This window comes from Trachinotus anak, unplaced genomic scaffold, assembly GCF_046630095.1.
Source record: "Trachinotus anak isolate AG129_WGS33_773 ecotype Australia unplaced genomic scaffold, CSIRO_AGI_Tana_v1 ptg000025l, whole genome shotgun sequence".
Lineage (NCBI taxonomy): Eukaryota > Metazoa > Chordata > Actinopteri > Carangiformes > Carangidae > Trachinotus > Trachinotus anak.
Window position 1 is genome coordinate 4,571,926 of NW_027273876.1, and position 13,695 is coordinate 4,585,620.

The window sequence follows — 13,695 nt, forward strand, 5'->3', positions numbered from 1 at the left end:
CAACAATATAAAATATGATTCAATTATTAAACAAACGAGACAATAACTGTACATTTCAAGGACGTATTATGCAGTAGAGTATTCACATGCTCTGCAATGAGTTGTCACTGTAGTTGGGTGAAAACTGATCATGTTTTCAATAAGCTGTAAATATTGATCATTGCTCTGCCTGTAGTGTTGCTGATCGACAGTCTGCACGTCCAAATCAGACGAGCCATCAAAACGCTTTTAATATTTCAACAAGATGAGAGTCGACAGGGTTTTTGTGACACATATTTGACAAATACCAAGAGACAGCCAAACACTGAAGGTATGGATTTAATTTCAAAGTCTGTTTTATGTGTATGCAGACTGGTAGCATCAGCCCGCGTACACACAGCACTTGAGTCGACCACAGGGGGAAAATGAAGTGTCTCATATCTAGGTTAGACAGACTACATGTTTTGAGGGTTGGTTGGTTTCCATCCACCTGTTTTATTTTTCCATTTTTAATTTGTATATAAAGTGAATGAGAAAATAATTATTACGTAAATACTTTTGTAAAGACAAACATAATTTCATATTTCTATCATGTTTTCAACATTGTTTTTCACCATTTGATTTAATCGTGTCATCTTGTTGTGTCCTCTTCTTCCACAATGGTTTAACTGCACTCAGGAAAATTAGCACCACCGTTTATCTTGACAAAGCACCTCCTAATATTTGCATGACCATAGCGGATGGAAACGTGCATTTGTTTGCATTTTCATCTACTGATTTTCTAAAAATTGTGTTAAAATTTGCAGTATGTTTGCATGGAAACCGCCTTACATCAAGTGGTTAAGTGATCATGGTGAGTTTAATTTGTGCCGTGACTCGGCTGAGACATAGAACCTGTTACAAGAAGAGGGGGCCAGAGACAGACTAATGGGATCAGGGTTGTCAACAACTGTGGCATTGAAGTGTCATGGAATTAGCCTCCATCCAAATTTATTGCATAATTTTAGAGAAATGCGTGTTTCCATCCACCGCTGTAAAACTGCAAATATTAGTTGGGTCCTATCAAGAAAGGCACAGCTTAGGGAGTCTGGTGCCGTTAAACCATTTCAGAAGAAGAGGAATTACGCAATAAGTTGATTGAAAGAGCACCAGTCAAACCTTAAATGGTGTGATTTATTTGTGTGTCTATTGCACTTATTACATTCTGTTTTTATAGATATACCAACTTTCCCTCCTCTGCCAAATATACAACTATGCAATGTTTCATCTTTTTTGCACAAAGTGAAAATGAGCATGAAAACAGGCGGATGGAAACCCACTTATTGTCACACCAGGCGCGAGTCATGTTCGTGCCTTGTGAGAATCGGGTTTCCTACACCACATCACACCGTATGTGAGGAAACAACAGAAATAAAACTGACAGAGATGAATAGAAAATGAGTGACAGCTGCTCTTCTGTGTTTGTTCTCAAGAAGCAGTTTCCTCTCGGGTACAATTTTGCAACATAACCGTCATCTCTCTCTCTCTCTCTCTCTCTCTCTCTCTGTCTGCTTCTGTCGCTCAGGTCTGATGTACCTCGGGGGCTACAGGCCTGTGTTGGAGTCCCTCCCCCACCACACCTCCACCAGCAATATCAACCTGGAGGAGCTGGGGGCAGATAACAGGGACAGCCAGAGTCCTAAACATCCCCGTTGCGGACCACTCATTGTGTAACACACTCACACAAACACATACACACAAACTTAACCTTACCTGTCCAGAGTCAGCTCTTCTTACCCTGCCATAGTGCTGCATCACTGGATACTGTCCTCGCTGAACAGGGAAAACCCATCCACACCTTTCTGAACGTCTCCTGGATTGATTGTTCTCGCTGGCGCTGAAATTCTTCTTGAGTGGAAAGAGGAGGGAAGAGGAACAACCACCTCTCCATTGTCTGGACGCTTTTATCTCACAGGAGTTTCCTTAATTTTTTTTTGTCTGTGACCTAACGTGTCGTGGGAGTGATTAGCCTACTGCTACATTATTATTTATTACCTGTAGGTCTAACCAATGAGAGCTGTGTATTGTGACTCTATCTTTAGAAACATACATGCTGCTCCCTTCCTTTCCTTTCCTCTCTCTTCCTTTCCTTTCCCTCTCTCCTCTCCTCTCCTGTCCTCTCCTCTATTACCAGCCAAACAGTCAGGGGTTACTGTGATCGGCAATCGGATTTATTACTAATGTACTTCTTCTTCTCTGTTATAAACTGTGCGTTGAATGAGTGTTCTGACACAATAAGGTCAGCTCACACCGGACTACCTTACCTTACCTTAGCGAACTAAAACGTGCTGACTCCTCTCCTCGGATCAGGGAGCTCCCGTCTCGACTTCGCATGCAGCTTCCAACTCCTGCTGATTTTTGTTTCTTCTCATTCCCGCCACGATTTTCAAACACGGCAACCTCTGCTGAATGTGAATCTAGAAACACTCGGACTTGTGAGGTGGCGTACAAGCCAAGAAATGTCAGCCTAAATGAACAGAAATGGGGGGTAAAAAAAAAAAAAAAAAAGACGTCACAGAGAATGTAAGATGTGGAAGAAGGGGAATGTACGTGACATCTAAATCGTCACCTAAACTGGAATTGAACACGAACTTTGAACCCTAAACTGGTTATTTAATCACACACCCACCATGCCATCCTCTCCTTCTGCAGCTCCATGTTAGCATGTCAGTATTTTCATTGTTGCAACTGGAAATCAACAAGTACCACCAAGCAATAAAGATGTCGACGGTGCATCTCCTCCTTTTTCTCCTGCAGGAGGCTGCTTATTTACAGTCCACACGATGGCGAAACTGTGTTTGCACTGACCTGTTCTATTCAAATTCAGACATTTCAGTGTGTTTAAGTGTTGTTTTTGTTTTAATTTTGCCATTGTAAAGGGATTTCTTGTGAGAAAAACAGCGTATGGTGAATTTGAAAACCTAAATGTGGGATTTAGGCCACACTGTGGTTAGCTGGCATTTTGTTCATCCTCACTCTCCCTGTAATTATCACCCCAACGAGCCCCTTTCTCCTCATTTGTGAAGCTTTTAGTTGTTTTGGTTTTGTATAACTTTAAGGTGTCGCTCACCTGTTGTTGATGTTCTCTGTTTCTGTGTTTTTAATTTGTTGCAAAAACACTATGTTGTTTATTAGAATGTGGATGAAAATATGTGAAAAATTAAACGTTTACACACTCGCACACACACGTGCTCACGTAACGAATAACTGAAAAGGGACGATATCAACATTTAATGCACTATTAGCTGTTTCCTAGACGACACACGTTGCGGTGCATGAGGCGTTAGGCGTTAGAGTAAGCATGTTAGTCTAGGTCAGCCTGCACCCTCCTGTAGAATACTTGATGATGGATCACTGCACACTCATAAAGCTGTACCATATCCTTCTGCAGTGTTGTATAATCAGTTGCTGGCTCCTTATTCCCTTGGCCGAACTGTTGAGGTCAAGACTACTGCACTACTATATCCAAGCTGCAAACAGTCATGTGATTACAGTCCGAATGTGTAGATGAAGCCGTTCTCTGGCACCAGTTGCAGTATGGTATCAAAGGAATTGGTCCCGAATCCCCAAGACCCCACTTTTCTAGAATTACGAGTGAAAATGTCAAAGAAAATATCAAACGGACAATAAAGTTTTTGCAACTAAACGGTCACTGAGTGATTTGCTGTTAATGTAAACGGGAAAGATTCATCAATCAGCGCAGGGCTGTGTTTTGGTTCATGCTCCAGATGCTGCTCTGAGACGTTTCCTAACATGGTCACCTTCCCCGAAACTCTCCAAACACTCGCACACAGTCATTTTTAATGCCCTGGTATGCAGCATTTTCCCATCCGAGAGCTCAATTTGTATGTTGTCACCAGTAAAAATAACTTCCCGGGAATCACTACCTTTCCCACAGAACAAAACAAAGTGTTTTGTCTGCTTAACATTCTTTGCACATGGCAGTTTATTTTTTAAACAGTATTTGTATTATAATTTTTTCAGTTATATAAAGTATATTCACCATTTTCGATTTTCGAAAAATCACATTTAAAAAGAACATTTAAATGCAGAAAAACCAAGAAATGAACCCAAAAATAGGAAGAAAAAGCAAAACAGAAAAACCAAAATATGATTTGACGATGTGTAACGTGAAAGTGGTGCCTGCTAGCGTTGAACCCGTAGACAATAATCACCCAGTTCTGTAGCTCCCCTCAGATATATGGAGCATTTAGCCTGTTTTAGCTCATTGTTTTGGTTGCACAGCATGAAACTTTTTTCTTGATAGGTTGATTGTTGTGCTAGGCAACTGTTTGATAATCAATAAATTGTTTCAGTCATTAATCAACCACAAATGTTAAAGAAATATACTAAACGGATTTGACTATATTTGGGTTTTAGACATAACATGGACTTTTTTTTCACTATTTCTGACATTTTAAAGACCAAACAAGCCACTGATTAATCAGAAAAATAATCTATAGACGCAGCCCTACCCAACCTCTAAATTCCAGTGTAGTAACAGCAAGTCCATTAAAACATACAAACACTTCAATTCAAGCTCCATCAGTGAAGTCACTTAGAACACAAAAGCAAACTTTGTACGTGAATAATAAATCAGCTGTAATGCTCCGGTAGCCGCTGTGAGACTGGCAGCAGCTGTAATGAGAGTGAGAATGAGTGGGTTTAAATGAGGACTCTTCATAACATCATTACCATCTCAGTTTGGTGATCAAGTTCCTCTCTAATTGAATTTGTTGTGTGCTGCGCTGCATGTGTTACAGTAAATGGCTGTTTTGTAACCGGACTTACTGTACGCCACTGTCGCCAAACGCCACAGTTTGTATCTGTAAATTCAGATGGATGAATCCTCTCCACCTGTTGGTCCCTTAGTTTTATTGTGACTCCCCCTTTAAACCAATCACCTTCAGTCTCACCTGCTGTTAAAATCAAAGCAAAGCCTGATATATAGCGTCTGCCCCTCTCCTCTTTTGTAAGCCAATTACAGCGTCTGTCCGCACTTTCCACCGAGGGAGGGGTTTCTGAGAGAGGTCGTTCATTCTGCTCAGCCCTCCTCGGCTCAGAGGAAAGGCCAGCGGCACAGAGAGGGTCTGGTCTTACAGCAGGGACGCACACTCGGCTGGAAGCTGCAACTCTAAATCACACACACACACACACACACACACACACACACACACACACACACACAGCTGTAAATATGATGCCTGTTGCCTTCTTCATCCTGATCTTCCTCACAGGTAAGACGAATACATTTTTCAGAAGCTGGTAATGTATTGTTAACGACTAAAGGTCACCCTGGGGTCACCCGTAAGTGGAGGTTTGTGTATAATGGAGGCTGATGCATTTATTAGCACAAACATCTACATCAGCATGTGCAATAATCTGGTTTTGCTGGTTTTTATTGTTTCTTTATGGTTTTATTTTATTTTATTTTTTATTTTTGTTGTAGTTTTTTATTATGTAATGTTTCTGGACCATGACCTGAGGGACAAACAGGTGTACAATAGTTTTTTACAGTTGCAGGATGAGCAGGAAGCTGCTCTATGTGTGGCAGTAACTCTGAGCCCAAGAGACAATAAAGTACATATTGATCTTAAAGTTATATTTATTGATAATACTGAGCTTTAAACACTTAGAAATGTTGCAAACAATTACATTATAGAGTGTTACAAACCATTTTTAAATAGCAGTGTTTGCAATGAAAGAAAGAAAAACAAATTTGCATAAATTAAATTAAATATAATGCAACAAAAAATTCTGTTTAATGTTCAAGATTTAAATTCATACAGACTAAAGGCTGAGCTAAGACGTATTAATACGTTAGATGTTTTCAGACAATGCTTCTCTCCGATAGCCTTCACTGTAGATGGGATGTCCTCTAAGAAAGTGTGCAGTTACCAGGACGTTCTGGACTACCTGAACCTGACCACAGATAACAGTGTGTTTAAACTGACCCGGCCCGTACTGGACCACACACACCCCACCGTGGTAGAGCTGGACATCATCCTCTATGCTATCTTGGCTGTGGTAGGGGCTGCGCTGCTGCGTTAGTGCTCAATTCATCTGGTGAATTCTGCAACACAATCGATCAGTGCTGACGCGTGTGTGTTTCTTCACAGATTGAGAAAACACAAACTTTCATTCCTTTTGTCTGGGCAACAATGGTGAGTTGACTGAAATATCTTTTCATTTTGAAAAATACCCTCTTCCATCTTCTTCGTTTTATTTGACTTTGTTTTTTGTTTTTTATTTTGAAAATCAATTTGTTGCAGATGTGGAACAATGAACACATCTCGTGGGACCCTGCTCAGTTTTGTGGAATCACTCAGGTTTCACTTCCTAGAGACATGCTCTGGAAACCGGACCTCTTCATCTATGAGATGTGAGCCTGCAGTGCACACACACACACACACACACACACACACACACACACAGACAATAAGTGTATTTAATTAAAGCGTGGGCTGTTTTTTTGGACTCAATCTTCACACAAATTTGACAAATTACTGTTTAAAGTTTTAGGATCCTCATCTCTCAGCTGCCAAGAGATTGATGAGAACATAGAAATCATTCATATCTATCTGTGAAATATGAAGCCACATCCAGAAGCCAGTTAGCTTAGCTTAGCACAAAGATTGAAAGCAGCTCACCTGGCTCTGTCCACCACCCACTCGCACCTGTGAAGCTCACTGATCTACACTTTACATCTCCTTTGTTTAATCTGTACAAAAGCAGGACAATTTATGGTTTTATACAGGGAGAGAATGTCATTGTCAGAGATTCTCTGAAAGGGGAATTAGATGGGGAAAGGAGTTTAAAACAGCTATAAAACTGAATATTAATAATAATAATAAATGTAAAAGTTAATCAAAGGCGATAGAAAGTTAAGGTTTGGTAGAAAATGGGTAATTTTTTTGCGGTAAACATGCATCTGTAATTTAATAGCTTGGTATTTTCTGATGTTTGATAAGAAGGTAAATGAATTGACTGTGTGCTCACTTTTATTAACATACACGCAGCAATTTCTATACTACTGTTGAGAGCAAGTGGTGAGCAAACATTATCCTGCAGCGGTGGCAGGTGGAAGTCCGCCGTCTATTGATTCAGTTCGTGATTGATTTAAGTTTAATGTGGCTCAATGTTCTGCAAACACACCTTGAAAAAACACACCTGTGTGTCGTCTCAGGGTGCAGAAAGACGAGTCCCCTCAGAATCCCTACATGTACGTGTCCTACGATGGGACGGTCACTTCTGAAGAGGACATCAAGGTGGTCAGCACCTGTAGGATGGACGTCCACAAGTTCCCCTTCGACACACAGAGATGCAACATCTCCATTGGTTCTGCGATACACAGCGGTGAGGGAGCGAGTGTGTTTGTGTGTCTCTGTGCTCTGTGTACAATGAAAAAACAGGCCACTGAGCACTGACGTGTTTGACTGACATATCCCATAATCCTCCTTCACAGGACCCCAAGGAGAATGAGCATTGTGTCATTAGTCGTTTTGTCGTTTTGTATTTTTGTCATGTGTCTTTGTCATCATTATGTGCGTCTTTGTAGTTTTTCATTGTTGTTGTTATTCATCTCTTTTTGGGCTTTTGTGTATCTTTGCAGTTCAGTCTCTGTAGTTGTTTTGTGTCTGTTGTTTTTGATATTTTTGCAGTCAGTCTGTCACTTTGTAACTGTTTTGTGTGTCTTTGTAGTTGTTTAGTGACTCTTTGTAGTTGTTTTCAGTTTTGTGTCGTCATTTTGCATCTCTTTGTGGTTTGATGCTGTAGTTTTTTAAGTCTTTTTGTAGTAATTCTGTGTGTCTTTGCAGTTGTTTTACATCCCTTTGTCGTCTCTTTTGTGTTTGTTTTGAGTCACTACATAGTCAGGTTTGGTGTCTTTGTAGTCATTTAATTTACTCTGCAACAAGAAATGTTAACAGTCACTTTAGACAGAGGCTCTGGCCGAGGGCCCTTAACATGTTTCCCAGTAGACTTTCAGTAATCCATGTTTTCATACTCTCCCCTTCTTCTCTCACCACAGCTGAAGAAATTCAGCTCCTTCCTTTCTCCAACTCGTCGCGGGCCACTCAGTTCTCCCGAGAGGTGATGAAGACTCAGGGAGAGTGGGAGTTCCTCCACCTGTCTGTCAACAGCAACAATTTCACCTATGAAGACAAACAGTGGGAACAGCTGATATACACCGTACGCAACACGGGGAGAGATACAGCTCAGTTACAATTATTAAATTATTATTTATTTCATATGCAACACACAGATGAACTATTTATAGTTATTTTATTGAATATTTCCAAGTGATTGACAAGTTTCCAAGTGACAAATTGGTGATGTTTGCAATTGTTTTTCTGCAGTATTTGTATTTGACTTATTTGTGTTCGGCGTCGTCCTCACTGAAGCGAAAATGCCCCCATACGACAGACATGGCATTCGTAGATATCAGCTGCTTTTTTTGCGAACAGTTCATGAACCCACACGAGGGAAAGAATTAACCAAAATAACAACAAGAGCAAGATTAAGTTGGCGAGAGACTAGAAACTTAAATAATCTATGAACTGATCCAACAGCTTATTAAGACGCTTGGCTTTTCCTTTAATTTGCCATCTACAGTATAAATGCTTGTTTTATTTTTAGAGGGACTGGTAAGTCAGAGGAAAAGCAGAGCTGTGTTGATCAACCTAGCCTGACCCTTGAACCTGTTCTCCTAGTTCACCATTAGGAGGAGGCCCCTCCTCCATGTCATCAACTTCCTGTTGCCCATCCTGTTTTTCTTGAGCCTGGATGTCGCCTCCTTCTTCATCTCAGACCACAGAGGAGAGAAGTTAGGCTTCAAGGTCACCGTGCTGCTGGCCATCTCCGTCCTGCTGCTCATCCTCAACGACATACTGCCCTCCATGTCCAACAGGACACCACTCATAGGTACAACACCCCGGGACAGACTTCAGCTTAAAGGACCAATGCATCCAAATTAGGGACATTTTATTTAATAGAAAATAGTTCCCAGGTATCTCAACACCTGGGCAAATCAAACCAAAATGATCTCCATGGCTAGATATCACTGCTGCTAAGAAAAAAAAAAGTTCTTTGTGATTTGGGTGAACCAGCCCTTTAACTGGATACCAAAACAAAAAGTAGTAATTGCTTGTTTCCTCTTCTCAGCGACCTACTGCATTGTGATTTTTGCTCTGATGCTGCTCAGTCTGCTGGAGACGATCTTAGTGACGTATCTGATGGAAAAAGACTCAGCCTCCCGGGAGAAGCTCAGGCTGAAGGACGACAAGGACGGCAAACAGGAAGGACAAAAAACTGATAACGGTAACGCAGGTGAGACCCACGTCACAGACAAGAGCAGCTGTCACAGAAGCTTATCTTGAGGATTAAATCTGGTTTTAGTCTATTATTTAAGTCTATTTTTCATGTTTAGTTACAAATATTTAATAAAGCAAGTTTCTAGTGCAGTTTAACATAGTATTCAGTAATTGTGAATCATTTTGCCTGTGCAGTTTTTCTCGTGTCAAACCTGTTGTGTGTTTTCAGAGGAGAAAAGACAAACCTACTGTTTGTGCATCAGCAAAGTGTCTGAGGGGGAGAAACAGCATGAAACGCTGCCTCTGGCTGACGAGGTACAGGATCATAGATACAGTCACTACACAGTTTATCATCTTAACAAGTTAAAATCTGGGGTCTTGACTCATTAAAAGTGTGTTCATCATAGACCTAGATTTTTTCTATCCTCCACTTTGCTTCTTTCTCTATATTCAAACTGTTATTTCTCTTTCCTGCCACAACTAAACATATTAGCAGATGTGACAACAGAAAGTTAAAGATCATGCAAAACCATGATAAATGAAGAAATAGTAGATTATATAGTATAAAGGGTTAAATTGCTTCATCATCTAATGATGCTAAATGTTAAAATTTAAAACAAACAAAACAAACAAACAAAAAAAAAGTTTAACAAGCTCAACTTTTGCTTTAATGCAATTTAATGTTCAAGGTGCTGTGTTGGCCAGTCAAATGCATACAAGTACACATTTCTGCTAGATTACTTTGTATGTCCATTTCTATTGATTACCTTACAATTGGCATGATGAAGACCAGAATAGTTGCCATTAACTTTCCAGAGCTGTCAGCCTGATGCCTCCAGTGGCCTTTCTGTTGTGATAATGAATCAAAATTCAATATATTTACACACATTTTACTTCTTAAGACACTAGATTTCAGCTCGTTGAGAAGCAGTGACTCGTCTTGTTAAAAAGTTAAGAAACTCCCAGATAAGACATTCAAGAAACAACAATGTTTTGTCTACCTGAATCTTGGTGGGAGGGTAAAGCCACTCTAACTGTGTGTGTGCAGGTTAACATAAGCGCTCAGTCAGGAGAGTATCATGTGTTGCTGTTGATTCTGGAGGAGCTGAAGGAGCTGCAGCAAACTCTGAATCTGCATCTCAGCTCCAGAGAGGCGAGAGGGAAGTCCACCTACTGGGCCTCAAGAATCAACAGAGGTTTCTTCATTTTCTACATCACCACCGTGTCACTGTTTTTATCCCTCATTTTCAATGAATGGAACAATTAGAAATGGGTTATAATACCTTGTAGTACCTCAGTTTCTATCGTATCGTTCTCTGTGTGAAACTATGATTTGTTAATGTGTTGATATTAATGTAAACGAGTCAACCAGTTGTCCGTGTCCATTTGTTTTCCACTTTGTAAACAAGGTCAAGACAAAAATTTCACTGTAAAATGCATTCGTCTTGTTTGTGTGGATAATTTTAAACTCCAAACTTTGAAGAAAACTTCACTACAGAAGCGCATCAGTTTAAAAATGTGTAACAAATATCACAGCAAATGACAGCAATAATCTGAATTTATGATCAAAAACATGCCTTTAAAATGCTTTTAAAAGAATAAACACACCTACCATCCACTTAGAGCTTTTAAATATCAGGATTCAGGAAGTCGTCATCATAGATTCAGCCACAGCTCCATCAATAGTTGCACTGATGTTAAAGCAAACTTAGAATTACTATCTTGTGGTTGTTTGTTTTTGCCAACCAACCAAGTTGCAGGAAATCTGGTCGCAATCTCCCCTCCTGTTCCCGAGGTACTACGCCGACGTGTCTTTGCAGAAGATGATGACGTCACAGAGTTGGATATAAAATGTCATTAACTCGTCATTTATCCTATTAGACATTTGTGTTAAATTGTGTTATAATAAGCTTGTGAATTAGTGCGTTATAGCTGAAAATGTGTTTCGTGAGGTCACCATAACCTTGACCTTTGACCACCAAAATGTAATCAGTTCATTCTTGAGTCCAAGTGAGTTTTTGTGCCAAATTTGAAGAACTGAGAATGAGGCGTGCGAACGGACAACCCAAAAATAAAACGCCTCTGGGCCCGGCTGACGTCGGCGTATATGTAGTTGTATAAATGAATGTGCAGCTGTGTCTGGTGGTTTGTGATGTAGGAGATTTATAGTTATCCCAAGATGCACCTTGATGCGATCATGACCACCTCCTAAAATCTGTGCAATGTGACAATTGGGACAAACTGAATCTAATGTAATCCAATCTGAACAACCAACTGCAAAAGAGAGGAACAGGAGAAGTTATTGCTTCCAGTTCAAATCCTTCATGTTGACAACACGGACTCGCACAGACTCGCTGACCTCACTGATGTCATATAATTGTTCACACTATCTCTTGATTCAGACAAATGAATATTTCCCTCCTGTCCTGTTTCAGTCCTCTTTCACCTCACAGCCCATCGTTCACTCAGGCTTTAAACCAATCATGTCCATCCTCAGCAGCCTGATATCCTGATAACAGGATAAAAGGAGCCCGGATCTAGTTTTATTGTAGTGGACACACACTCAGTAACAAGAGGAGGTAAAGATGTGTGGACACTTATCACTTTGAATCATAGTGGAAAACATTGTTTTAGTCATGTTGGTGGGTTTGCCATTTTGATCCAGACTGAAATATCACAACAATTACTGGATGTTAGACATTCATGGTCCCCAGAGGATGAATCCTTATGACTTCGCCTGAGGTTTCCTCTGGTGTTCATGAGGTTCACCTTTGTGGTCCCATCAACTATTGGACGAATTGCTATGAAATTTAGTGTGCACAATCATGCTTCCATCAGGATGAACTTTAACCTTTCCTGTAGCACCATATATTATATTTTGGTTTATGACCAAATATCTGCAAAACTAATATTTACTAAAATTTGATATAACCTAGAATTTCTTATCACACAAAAAAAAGAACAATAGACAGTAAAAGTAAAAATTATCAACAAGTGTGTAAGTGAATCTGAGAGGTGCTAAGAGCTGCAATAACAGTGTAGAAATACTCTGTTAGAGGTAAACCTCCTGCATTCACAAATTTACTCAAGTAAAAGTACTAAAGTATTAGCTTCAAAATATACTTTAAATGAAAAGTAAAGTAGTCATTATGCAGAATGGCTCATGTCAGAATAATGGGTATTTTATCATTTGCATTAATGTGTGCATCACTTTTATATCACAGCTGGTAAAGGTGAAGTTAAATTAAATACTGCTGAACTGTGAATTTCCCCCTGGGGATCAATAGTCTAAAATATTATAGTAATACATCACAATTTATTAGATTATCTGCAAATACCTCAAAATTGTATGTAATTACTTGAATAAATTTAGTTACTTTCCACCACAGATTATCAATGATCCATCTCAAAACAACAAAATTATACAGTATGTATAAGTGTAATTTCAGTCTCAATAACAGCACTGTTACTGTTTTTATTTTGCACCTGGGTGTGTGGGATTTCTGTGCAAAATCTTTATTAGCTGCAGTTACTGAACTTTTACAATTAAACAGTCATTAAAACCTGTTTTTCTCTCCACCATGAGCATTACTGCCTCTTGTTCTTCCCCTCAATGACCACTGAGATGATGTGATGCTGTGGAAATGACTCTCTGAATGGCTATTAGATTTGAAAAAAAAAAAAAAAAAAGAAAAACACAAAGGTTTGGTCATGAAGTTTGCCCGGCCCTCTTCCAGCATGAGGAAGCTGTTCTATTATTGTAACAGACTTGACGTTTCCTGACAATACTAAGAGGACAGCTGATTTATTGTAAGGTTGTGTTGCAGTCAGGATGCTTGCTGGTCTCCTCTTCCTACTCTTCCTCACAGGTAAGCTTGGGCCGTTCAGCATGGTGCACGCAGGTGAATCCTGAGAAGGCTAAACTTATTTCTTGAATATTGTGGTGTCTTCTTAATTCTTCTTAATTCAACCAAACTGCTTTGATTTCTTAAGGGTAAGAAGGTGGGCACGTGTTGATTTTCTGTAGTAGGTTATTGTTGAAAATTTGTCTGTGTCAGGCTCTCAGTGTGAATTTGACTCGTACCAAAATAAAATCTTAAATATTATTATAGCATTACTAGAAGAAGGGCATAAGACCAACACAATAGCACTCAGAGAGCTAACATAATTGAAAGGAGATGCATTAGGCCATTGCATAGCTGATGGATCTGAGATAGAGAGTCCCACTTGGACTGACAAGATTGCAGACATCCTCACGCCCATCTTATAATGGCATATGGATGTATATAATATTACTGCAGATATTTGTAAGCTGGTGTTTTTATATAATAATAGTTTATATAATAATAATAATAAATTTGGAAGC

General features: G+C 39.6%; 2 protein-coding genes across 7 annotated transcripts in view; both read left to right on the forward strand.

Moving 5' to 3' along the window:
• Positions 1–3,664, forward strand: part of rnf157 (ring finger protein 157) — a 31,147-nt gene extending 27,483 nt beyond the window's left edge. For 5 of the 6 annotated variants that reach the window (XM_071463398.1, XM_071463395.1, XM_071463397.1 and 2 more), the window contains one exon: positions 1,544–3,664. In XM_071463398.1, the coding sequence (XP_071319499.1) occupies positions 1,544–1,692 (149 nt within the window). In that variant the 3' untranslated portion in view covers positions 1,693–3,664. The remainder of the gene's footprint in view (positions 1–1,543) is intronic. The other variant, XM_071463399.1, reaches the window with a different exon arrangement.
• A 143-nt stretch (positions 3,665–3,807) lies between these two features.
• LOC139609138 (5-hydroxytryptamine receptor 3A-like) lies at positions 3,808–12,923 on the forward strand. The gene is made up of 9 exons (XM_071463400.1): positions 3,808–6,045; positions 6,138–6,182; positions 6,291–6,400; positions 7,205–7,374; positions 8,048–8,208; positions 8,730–8,940; positions 9,181–9,345; positions 9,559–9,644; positions 10,378–12,923. The coding sequence occupies exons 1-9, from the start codon at positions 5,761–5,763 to the stop codon at positions 10,594–10,596; spliced, it is 1,452 nt and encodes a 483-aa protein (XP_071319501.1). The 5' UTR covers positions 3,808–5,760; the 3' UTR covers positions 10,597–12,923.
• Positions 12,924–13,695: the final 772 nt, after the last annotated feature.

What these genes read in the sequence shown, in the direction of transcription:
- LOC139609138 (XM_071463400.1), top strand. Translation starts at nt 5,761, where the DNA reads ATGCAACAAAAAATTCTGTTTAATGTTCAAGATTTAAATTCATACAGA. An exon ending in GACCTCTTCATCTATGAGAT is followed by an intron (nt 6,401 to 7,204) that starts GTGAGCCTGCAG and finishes GTGTCGTCTCAG; the next exon opens with GGTGCAGAAAGACGAGTCCC. An exon ending in GGGAACAGCTGATATACACC is followed by an intron (nt 8,209 to 8,729) that starts GTACGCAACACG and finishes CTGTTCTCCTAG; the next exon opens with TTCACCATTAGGAGGAGGCC.